Genomic DNA, 11896 nt, shown 5'->3' on the forward strand with positions numbered 1-11896 from the left:
AAAATTTTTTTAATGTTTTATTTATTTTTAATACAGAGAGAGACAGAGCATGAGAGGGGGAGGGGCAGAGAGAGAAGGAGACACAGAACCGGAAGTAGGCTCCAGGCTCTGAGCTAGCTGTCAGCGCAGAGCCTGACGTGGGGCTCAAACCCACGAACGTGAGATCTGACCTGAGCCGAAGTCGGAGGCTTAACCGACTGAGCCATCCAGGCGCCCCAGGTTTATTCATTTTTGAGAGAAAGAGAGGGGCGGGGGGCAGGCAGAACATGGGTGGGGAAGGGGCAGAGAGAGGGAGACACAGAATCTGAAGCAGGCCTCAGACTCTGAGGTGTCAGCACAGAACCCAACACAGGACTCAAACTCACTGTGAGATCATGACCTGAGCCAAAGTTGGATGCTTAGCTGACTGAGCCACCTAGACACCTCTGTTCGATAAAGGTTTAGTAATAGCTGTACACTTATTAGCATGTTCAGTATAGCTGGCTAATGTTGTCACTGGTCGGTTTTAGATAAAAATCTTACCTTTCCCTTATCAGCCCAACACACCCACTGACCACAGTTCTTCATGACTGAATGGTTTGTAAGGGCAAGTGTGTGGGGTTGTGAGCTGCAAATGATTGGTGGGATATGCAACTATTTGGTTGGGATTACTAGTGTCTTCATACAACTGCCCATTCTCAAGATCTCTTTGGCCAGCATATTTTCTTGCTTGTCTCCTTCAGTACAAAGGCACTGCCATGTTCTGTGTTATAAAACTGTTCTAAACTACTCTTATGTTTTCCAGATCCTCCACTGGGAGATGTGTCCAACAACACAGAGTGTCTTGCATGTTATGGATCTAATGAAAGTTCCTGTAGTGTGAAATCCAGGAAATGTTATACAGGAGAGCGATGTGTCAATCTAGTTGCAGAATTTAAGACTGGTATGTCTTGGGGTTTTATTTATTTTTATTTTTTTATCTTCTTTCATTCATTCTGAAATCCATTCTTACATTTTAAAAAATAGTTTATTGTCAAATTGGTTTCCATATAACACCCAGTGCTCTTCCTCACAGGTGGCCTCCTCCATCACCACCACCTCTTTTCCCCCTCCCCCCGCTTCAACCCTGGTTCGTTTTCAGTATTCAGTAGTCTCTCAGGTTTTGCGTCCCTCTCTCTCCCCTACTCTATTTCCCCCTTCCCCTCCCCATGGTCCTCCATTAGCTTTCTTCTCTTAGACCTATGAGTGCAAATATATGGTATCTGTCCTTCTCCATATTTATTTATTTAGAGAGGGAGAGTGTAATGGGGGGACAGAGAGAAAGAGAGAGAGAGAGAGAAAATTCCAAGCAGATTCTGTGCTGTCAGCAGAGAGCCTGTTGTGGTGCTTGAACTCAGAAACCATGAGCTCATGACCTGAGCTGAAACCAAGAGTCTGAGGCTTAACTGACTGAGCTCCCCAGGAGCCCCCCAAGTTAATCATGATAAAATACAAAGCTAATACATTTATTATTCTTTACATATTCAGGCAGATATTATACCTAAGTATTTAAAGAATAATATATTTATTAGTTAGGTTATGTTCATTACCGTTAAAAAGCAACCTCTAACTTCTCTGGCTCAATGTAACGGATGTTTATTTTTTGCCCATATGGCAGTTGATGACAGAGTCCTGGGGCCTGTGTTCCTTGCATCTCAAGGCTCTGGTTCCCACCTACCCAGGACTTGGCAGCTGCTTGCTATATTTTTTGCATCTCACCAGTAGGTGGGGGAAAGAGGAGGAGTGGAGGAAGGCAGGAAAGTCTTTTTTTAAAATGTTTATTTTTTTGAGGGGGGCAGAGAGAGGGAGACAGGAGATCTAAAGTGGGCCCCCTGCTGAGAGTCCTATGGGGACTCAAACTCATGAACCAACTGAGCCACCCATGCACCCAGACAGACAAGTTATTATAGGCAAGGCCTGGAAATGGATTCATCACTTTCTCAGATTCTGTTGGCCAGAACCAAAACTGCATTGGAGGGTGGAAATGCATTTTTATGGTAGCTAGTGGCGGCCCAACAGGAAAGGAAGAGACATGAAGCTAAAACTAGAATAGCCAGTGAGACTCTGTCACAATATGGCCCAGAACAGTAATAGTTTAAGAGCACCAACACCCAAGCACAGTTTAATTTCAACTTTTGCTAATGGCAATTATAGTATTGGAAATCCATGTTTACATGTAATTGCAGATTTTTCAGTGGGGTCAAACATCACAAGTATTTTAAACCTGTTTTTACTTTTTTAAAAAATAAACTTTATTTTTTGTTTTTATTTTTATTTATTTATTTTTTAAATGTTTTATTTATTTTTGAGACAGAGAGAGACAGAGCATTGGGAGGAGGAGGGGCAGAGAGACAGGGAGACACAGAATTGAAGCAAGCTCCAGGCTGTGAGCTGTCAGCACAGATCCCAATGCGGGGCTCGAACCCACGAATGTGAGATCAAGACCTGAGCCAAAGTCAGCCACTTAACCTACTGAGCCATCCAGGCAACTTAAACTTTATTTTTTAGAACAGCTCTAGGTTCACAGAAAAACTGAGAGGAAGGTAGAGAGATTTTCACAACCGCTGTCCCCACACATGCATAGCCTCCCCTTACTACCAATATTCTGCACCAAAGTGGAACATTGGTTGTAATCTGTGAACCTACATTGACACATCATTATTACCCAGAGTCCTGTGCTTACATTAGGGTCCACTGTTTGTATTGTATATTCCACAGGTTTTGACAAGTGTATAATGACGTGTATCTACCATTAGAGCATCACAGAGCAGTTTCACTGCCCTAAAAATCCTCAATTAATCTCTTACCCTTGGCAATCTGTGATCTTTGTACTCTCCCCATAACTTTGCTTTAATAAGAATAGCATGTATTTGGAATCATATAGTAGGTAGCCTTTTCACATTGACTTCTTTCACTTAGCGACATGTGTTTAAGGATTTAAAAAAAATTTTAAATCTCTAAGATGCCTACACAACTCTGATGTTTAAATCTAAACTATGTCTGAGAATAACAATAACATCAGAAAGACTTTCTGTTTCCACTCAGCTTGTTCCCAGGTATTTTCTGGTGCCAAGGATGGATTTCTTTTTTTTTTTAATCCATAGTGTTTGACGTAATTGGAAGGCCAGACAGATCAAAGCCATCATACATGTAGGAATTTTTTTAAAAATTTGTTTATTTCTGCCTACTTCCCACCCCCCCCATACTGTAGATATGTGCCAAGCAACATATTTTTGTAGCTCACTCTAATTCAATCTCCAGCACTGCTATTTTCTATTAAAAAATAATTCATTGTTTCTTCAAAGGGATTTGGAGATTTTTCCTTCCATCTGAAAGCAAATTTGTACCCCTCCTTCTGATAACTAGCGAGTCCCCTCCTCCAGTTCCTTCCTTCCCTGTGAACTGCCTGTCCCCCAGGGCTGTTTAAGTTGTAGCCATTAGACCAATAATGGCACATATTATGAGCTCAGTAACAGTAGCTGCAATGACAACCACATCTTCTTTGTAAGTTCCCTTGCCCTTTTCCTAGGAATTGCACCTTTAACAGAGTTAAATATAATATAATTCAGATTTAGAAATAAGATCACCTCCAGCTGATTTAGAATTAAGATAACCTCCAGTTTTCTTAGAAAAGCTCAGGCAGAGAGAACTCAGGTCCGGAGAAAAGTGGGGACGGAAAGCAGAACCTGGAGGAGGGGAGCCTGGGAAGCGTCCTTCCTAGATGGGGAGCAGAGGAGCAGAGGACTTCAGGACGTGTGAGCCCATCCCTGGATTTTGTCCCCTGCCAGCTCCTCAGGAAAATACTTGATGTTTGAGTTCTATGCCCATTTCTGTGATCTCAGGCTTGCATCCACCTTCTGGAGCTTCAGTTTCTTCTGGAGTTAGATGGGGGTCTGAGTTCTGACTTCTGTGGTCCCTCTGCCATTATCAATTGGTGTTCTTATTTTTTAATGTTCATTTATTTTGAGAGAGAGAGAGAGAAAGGGAGAGAGAGAGCGAGCGAGAGAGAGAGAGGAAGCAGGGAAGAGGCAGAGAGGGGGAGAAAGGATATGAAGCAGGCTCTGTGCTGTCAGTGGAGAGCCCCATGTGGGGCTGTAACTCACAAAATGTGAGATTATAACCTTAGCCAAAATCAAGTCAGACACTTAACAGGCACCCCTCCATCTGGTGTTCTTGATCCTATGTCTTTCCTCCAAGCGGTTTAAGATCTAAAACAGGTTGCAGGTTGCTGAGAGGCCTGTGAAGAAGGGCAAAAAGGGATGTGACGTACTTACTGTCTTCGTTGCGTTCACAGAGTCTAAGACGCTTGTGCTGAAAGGCTGTTCCAACATCAGCGACGCGAGCTGCCAGTTCCTGTCTGCTCAGAACCGGACCGTGGGAGGAGTCATCTTCCGAAAGTTTGAGTGTGTGGACAGTGCCAACGCCTCCTCAACTGCCATTCCCAATGCCACTTTGACTACTTCTCCTGTCAGCAGGTCCTCAACTCCCACATCCAAGGAGCCCACCACCCCGGACATGGGCTCCAAAGTCTCTTTCACCCCTGCAGCCTTTGCCAGCCTCATTCTGCTGGGGCTGCTACTCTGAGGTCCAGTCATCACCCTCAGATGCCTTCCAGGCAAAGCCCTGTAACAGCCATACTTCTCTCCATTATTAAAGCACTGGTTCACCGGCCGGCCCAATCTATCCTGATGTGCTCTGGCCTGGGCTTCTTTTAAGCTGCTGTCCAGCACCACCTCCCAGTTTCTTGTATTTGAAACCTGTTCACCTTAATGTGTGGGCTCTCAGGACCTCCCTAATCTGCTCAACTTGCTTCTGAGAAACAGATCCTTTCACCTTACTGGCATTTTCTTCCTATAACCCTGCACTTCTGGGGACTGACACGTCACTGTCACCACCTGTTAGGGGGTGCCCAGTCATGCCTGTAAGACCCTGTGTTGACCCCAGGACCAATATCTGGCTCTTCAGTGATGGTCCTGGCTCTGGTCACAGGCCCACAGTGACATTGTCCACAGGGCCCAAAGACGGATACAGAGGAGTTGCTGAAGCCTTGTATACTCCCCTACCTAAACTCACAGGCAGAGACAACGCTGTTGGTGCCTCGCTGACCAGATGCCTCAGAGCCCTGCACAGAATGGAATGTATCTACAGAGCCTCAGTATCTCTTGTCAGAGAACCTACAATGAAAGACAGAGTTTTTGATTCTGTATCAGATACCCAAGGAACAAGCAAGCTATTCAATCCAATATACACAGAAGTACAAGATTAGTAAATAAGATGGGCCTTGAGTTAGACTTGGGAGAATGGAGTTTTCTGTAGTAAAAAATTTTTTTAAAAGGGTATAAACCAATGTGGGTCTTGATTGTCCAGGCTGCTGACAATGCATCAAGAGCAAAGCTACCATCTGGTGGTAACTCATCACCACATTTATTCTTATTCATGTATTTATTTCAGTTTTTTATTTTGAGATAATTTTAGATTTACCAAAAAGGGTTACAAAACAGCACAGAGAATTCTAGCACTCCCCTCATCCACCTTCCTCTCACGTTTACCTCTTACATAACATGCTACAATTACTGAAATTGGGAAGTTAGCATTAACACACTATTGTTAAGTAATAGACCTTCGCTTTTCACCAATTTTCACTAATGTCCTTTTTCTGCCCCAGAATCCAACTCTTTGCATTTAATCGCTATGTCTCCTCAGCTTCCTATGATCTGTGACAGTTCTGGAGTTTTTCCTTTACTGGCCAGTTACTTTTCAGAATGTCCTTCAATTTAAGCTTGCCTGAAGTTTTCTCATCATAAGATTGATGTTACGCATTTCTGGCAAGAATCCCACTGACATATTATGTCTTTCCCAGTTCATCTTATTGGGAGGTATATGATGCTGATGTGTTGTATCACAGTTGGTGTTAACCTTGACTGCTTGGTTGAGGTGATATCTGTCAGGTTTCTCCACTGTAAAGTTACTATTTTTCCCCCCTTGTCATTAATAATAGGCTACACTATGCTGCTATAGCAAGGAGATCTTAGCCAAAAAATATATTTAACACAAAGGAGTTTAATATGAGAGTTTGTTTCTCAGTTACTTAAACCTGTACAGATGTTCCTGATTAGGCAGATGTCCTGGGAAGCTATCCTCTGAGAATGAGGAAGAATCCAAGCTACTTTGATCCCATGGTTCCCCCAGGCCATGGAACTCCTTGGGCTCTCAGTTAAGTGTTCTGTATCCAGCTGGTTGACAAAGAGTGTGTGTGTGTGTGTGTGTGTGTGTGTGTGTGTGTGTGTGTGTGTGTATGTGTGATAGAGAGAGAGAGAGAGAGAGAGAGAGAGAGAGAGAGTGAGCGAGCAAGCGAGAGCTTAGAGAGCCACATAGCATGCTCCAGGGGCCAGGCCTGGCATTGGCATCATTGCTTATGCTCATACTATTGGCCAGAACTAAATTATCCACAGGCACCTCATTGTCTCTGCCTCAGAGGCAGTATGACTCAATGATAAAGGATATGACATCTGGAGCCCTAGAACACTGAGCAACAGATGTCGCCGTTTCTGTGCCTCAGTTTCCTCCCTGAACTCCAGGCATAGTGATAACGCCTGCCACATTGGTTGTGAGAGCTGCCAACATAGTTCATGTTGGCAATGAGTAAATATTATACATTAATAAATGAATCTAGTTTGAAAATGGCTCCCCCACATGCTTTAGGGAGAAGGGGAACAATCAGAAATGGTGATGTAGAAGGGACATACCTGCCTCATTCCTTCAAAGCATGCTGACATCACTACCTCCATGTCTCAGGATTCCCTCTCTCATTTCACCCCCTCCCCATACACTTCATGGCTGCTGCCACCGTGGCAGCAGATGAGACCATAGGAGGTCTCATCTACATCCCCCCGTGGTTGTCTACTCCAGGCAGCCAAGGGCACCACCAGAGCTGATCTGCTGTTATAATGTCCTGGAATTCTCCATTCTCAGCATTGATGTGAGCAAGCAGTGGTACTTTTGGTGAACTACAAAGTGTCACACAGGAGTGGAAACCAGGATGCTGAGAATTGGGGAGGTGGCTGGAAGGTAAGTGGGCAAGATTTCAGGAGGTCTCTGCATGTTGCAAGGACTCTGGCTTTAAACCAAGACTGAGTGGAGCCATAACATGAATACATGAGTAGGACTGGGGTTAGGTTTCCATTCTGGGAGGCTCTTCCAGACTTCAGGGTGCACATGGAAAGACAGCAAAAAGATAGGACAGGGAAAGAGTTTAAATGGAGTAGTGGATACCTGCCCGGGTAGATGCTCTGTTATTCTGCTGTAATTGAGAGTAATTCATACCCTAGAAATACACTTCTATTTGCACTGATGGCTTCTGACTCCTCACCTAGATTAGGGAAGAGAGCTAAGCACCACTCCTGCTCAACATCTACCTTATTTTTCCTGATTGTCCATGCCTAACTCCAGATTCCTGTCTTCTGGGCTAGGTCTTGGACTTCTCACTGGGCTAAGCTCTTTGCTGCCAATTCTTCCCTAATCCTAGCCTAGGCTCCAGAGTAAGTACTTATGGCTGAGGCACTCCACAGAATTCTACACTTACACTGTACAGCTGGTCTGATCACAAATGGCTGCTTTGTCTTTCTTTGTACTTTTTACTTTGTAAAGCATTTTAGTCCAGGCTATTTTATTTAGAATCAGCATTATTCAGGTATGATTTACATATATTATAAAGCATGTGTGCAGACTGATGAGTTTTGACACACATGTCCACTATTCCAGTAAAGAATCAAGTGTTACTCCACCCCCTGAGTTCTCCCACTAGTTCTCCCTGTTGTTCATTGGACTCCAGCCGCAGGCATCCACTTACATCTCCACTGTCCCCTCCAGGAAGTGACTGGGCAGTTCCTCTTCTCACATTCCATCAAACTGAGCAGTTATTAACTACCTGGATGCAAAGAAGTGGCTTGGGTTGGGATGGTCAGTGATTCCCAGCAAAAACTCTGCCCCATGGGAAGGGAAAGTCAGGGGACCATTTCCACCAGACCCTTCCATCTACTCAGTGTCTCAGCTGGGAAGACAGAAGGAGAATTTGGAGTTTTCTTTGTGGGCTGGATATAGCACTTCTTGATTGAATTATAATCTGAACCAAAATGTCAAATACTTCTTGATCTAAAATAAAACTGCTAATCACTGTAAATCTCATCAATTCTATTTTTAACTGGATGAGTAAATATATCCCAAGAGGAGGTGAGAGAGACGCTGGTCTTGAGATGTTCTGCAAGGGTCTCAAGTATCCGGCTGTGACTACAGATCTGAGCACCAGAGGAAGGTTGAGGGAAAGGAAGTCTCAGGGCAGGGGGAGGGATGGACAGTGGACTCAGGCCATCATTACTCTTAGGCTAGACAGACCAGCTATTTGGGTCAAGTGATTCCAAGATTTCCGGTGTCCCCAAAGTGCCTTCACTAGCAAAGTTGCCAGAAGATATAAGGCCTCAAGTCCAGTGTTTCAGGAAAAGGGAAGAAGAGTGATTAGTTGGAATTATGGTGAAGAAAATGGTAACCATTCCTATGTGGTGTTTTAATTTGCATTTCTCTAATTATGGAGTTATGAATATTTTTTCACATGTTTAAAATCTATAAGAATTTTATAGAGATCTTACATATTTTGTCTGTTAATGTGTTTTCCCTATTTTTCCATTGAATTTCAGTTCTTGGTCCTTTTATTTCATTTTGATTTAATAGGTGCAGAAATAAAGACTATAATCATATGAGTAGTGTGTCTTTCAGCTTTAAATTTACAAAAGTCTAACATATTTTACTTCAGTCAATCTTCATAAGATTGATGTGATATAAATTAATAAAATTATTTTATAATTGAGCATTAAATAAACAATTGAGGAAATACACAATTGGTTACTAAGCTCCACAGCCTGAGCATGCACTAAACATTAGAAATTAATAATTATCATTTAATATTATAATAATAAACATTTCTAATAATCTTTTAAGGAAGTTTTAGGAAATGTAGAGTAATTGCTTTTTAAGAAATGAATAAATTTGTTTCTCGTTTTTAAATTCTGTTTTTCTAACCAATTTAAAATGGAAATCCTATAGTTTTTGCCAGAACTCATTGTCCTGCAGGGACATATGAATAAAATCCCATGTGTAAGAGCTTTATTTTTTTTAAGTAGACTTCATGTCCAGTGCGGGGTGGGAACTCATAACTCTTAGATTGAGAGTCAGATGTTCTACTGACTGAGCCAACTAGGCTCCTCTTATGAGCTTTACATTAATAAAATTTAAAAAATTAGCCATTAAAATGTCTAGTGGTATCGAGTACATAAACAGTGTTGTGCAATCATCACTGATATCTAGTTCCAGAATACCTTGATAATTCTCAAAAGAAATTCCATACCTAATACGGAGTCATTGCCCATTCTCTTCCCCTAGCCTCTGGCAAACACCAATATACCTTCTGTCTCTATAGATTTGTCTATTCTGAGTATTTTATATAAATGGAGTCATTTTTTTTCCATAATATTTTATTGTCAAATTGTTTTCCATACAACACCCAGTGCTCTTCCCCTCAAGTGCCCTCCACCATCACCACCACCACCTGTCTTCCCCCCTCCCCCCTCCCCCCCCAACCCTCAGTTCATTCTCAGCTTTCAATAGTCTCTCAAGTTCTGCATCCCTCTCTCTCCCCAACTGTCTCTCCCTCCTCCGTTCCCCCTGGTTCTCCATTAGGTCTCTCTTGTTTTCCTGCTAGATCTATAAGTGCAAACATATGGTTTCTGTCCTTCTCTGCCTGGCTTACTTCACTCAGCATGACACCCTCAAGGTCCATCCACTTTCCTACAAAGGGCCATATGTCATTCCCTCTCATTGCCATGTAGTACTCCATCGTGAATATATACCACATCTTCTTGATCCATTCGTCAGGTGATGGACATTTAGGCTACTTTAAAATATTTTCAAAATGAGTTGCTTTATCCATATTATATAAGTATGACAGACTTATTTTGAACTCTAAAAACGAGTATAAAAGTGAAAAGAAGAAAATCACCACCGTCACCCATCTAATGAGATATATTTATTTAGTTTCTTCTACTTTTTACAATTGGCATCACTTTTTACATTTATACAGCTCTGTGTCCTGTAAGCTCAGTAATGTCCCATGAGCATTGCTGCATACTAATAGTATCTGCTCAGGATTATATTAATTCCTTCACATGGGTGTGATGTAGTTGATTCACCTTCCTCTTCTGTTGGGTATGCTTCTAACTACTAGCCATGATGGGGAATGAATGCCAGAGTGGGCTCCAGACAGGCATGGGAGACAGACTCCCAGGGAAGACATCTTACTTTGCTTGAAGTATGCCCTCAGCACCTGGCTAGGTGTTTTGGTGTTTGCACCTGGCTAGGAGGCAGGCAAATGGATCCATTTCCCAAAACCTCTTGTTCCAGTTAGATGTATATTCCATGTGTGTTGTGCGTTTAGCAGCAGAGCTCCTGGAGTGCTCTGGAAACCTGGAATGGCTCCGCCTGAGCCTAGGTGATCTTAGCTCCTCCTTCATGTGAACGTCCCCAGATATCCTGCTACCATTACTGTTAAGGACACTGCATCTTTTTTTTTTAAATTTATAGTTTATTATCAAGTTGGATTCCATATAACACCCAGTGCTCTTCCCCTCCAGTCCCCTCCTCCATGCCCATCACCCTCTTCCTCTTTTCCCCTCCCCCTTCACCCCTTAGTTTGTTTTCAGTATTCAAGAGTCTCTCATGATTTGCCTCCCTCCCTCTCCCTAACTCTTTCCCCCCATTTCCCCTCCCCATGGTCCTCTGTTAGGTTTCTCTTGTTAGAACTATGAGTGAAAACATATGGTATCTGTCCTTCTCTGCCTGACTTATTTCACTTAGCATGACACTTTGTTATAAATGGCCAGATGTCATTTTTTCTCTTTGAGACGGCATCTTTCAACCATGCTTGCAGTCTTCCTTCTGTACTCCTCAGGGGCTTGAGTGACAACCATGCCATCCTGAAGTAAACAGTTATGTTCAAGCTTTCTCTATATAGGATGTTTCCTTGGAGAGATTCCCTAAAGTAGAATTATTTAAACAGATTGTAGAAACCATTCAAGGCTCTCCAGGCCTTTGCTGGTTTGAGTATGAGCATTTCCTCCTTGTACAACCATCCCCACACCTGTTTCTTGGTCTGCTTTTGTCTTGGCCCTTATTGTTTTCTTTGTGTTTTCCTCTCAATTTCTATGTTTCTTTCACACATTCATGTTCCCCACTATTTGTCTATTTATCTGTGTGCTATTACTACCCACAAACACTTGAACTCTAATATATTGATTTCAGATTCAAATTTTCTAATTTAACAGCTCTTTTATTTCAATATCCCAGGACATCCAACCCACTTTAGTTCTTTAGGCCTTGGTTTTGCATATATATATATATATTCAACATAATTAAATTATGTTTTATTAATAAAACATATCAAAGATGACATGTAAGTCTTTACATAGACTCCAGATGAAACTGAAAAACGTCTATTTTTATATGCTATCTCTTTTTAACATTTAAATTTATTTACATTATTTTAAAATTCCAGTATAGTTAACACACTATGTTATATAGATTTCAGGTGTACAATACAGAGATTCAGTGATATATAGTGATTCATACATCACCCAGTGCTAATCACAAGTGTATTCTTTGAGAGGGGTTAAAGATGGTGGAGGAGTAGGGAGACCCTACGCTTGCCTCATCCTTTGAACACAGCTAAATAAATATAAAATCATTTTGAGCATTCAAAAAATCGATCTGAGGATTGAGAGAGCAAAAGTGCACAACTAGATGTAGAAAAAAATGGCCACATCATAGAAAGTAG

At 42.1% G+C, this 11896-nt stretch overlaps 1 protein-coding gene across 1 annotated transcript in view; it reads left to right on the forward strand.

The window, feature by feature from the left end:
- LYPD8 (LY6/PLAUR domain containing 8) overlaps positions 1-4701 on the forward strand; it is a 10428-nt gene extending 5727 nt beyond the window's left edge. The window contains exons 5-6 of the mRNA XM_029941558.1: positions 785-922; positions 4313-4701. Of these exons, the coding sequence (XP_029797418.1) occupies positions 785-922; positions 4313-4602 (428 nt within the window). The 3' untranslated portion in view covers positions 4603-4701. The remainder of the gene's footprint in view (positions 1-784; positions 923-4312) is intronic.
- Positions 4702-11896: the final 7195 nt, after the last annotated feature.

Source organism: Suricata suricatta, chromosome 6 (genome assembly GCF_006229205.1).
Source record: "Suricata suricatta isolate VVHF042 chromosome 6, meerkat_22Aug2017_6uvM2_HiC, whole genome shotgun sequence".
In the NCBI taxonomy this organism is placed as follows: domain Eukaryota; kingdom Metazoa; phylum Chordata; class Mammalia; order Carnivora; family Herpestidae; genus Suricata; species Suricata suricatta.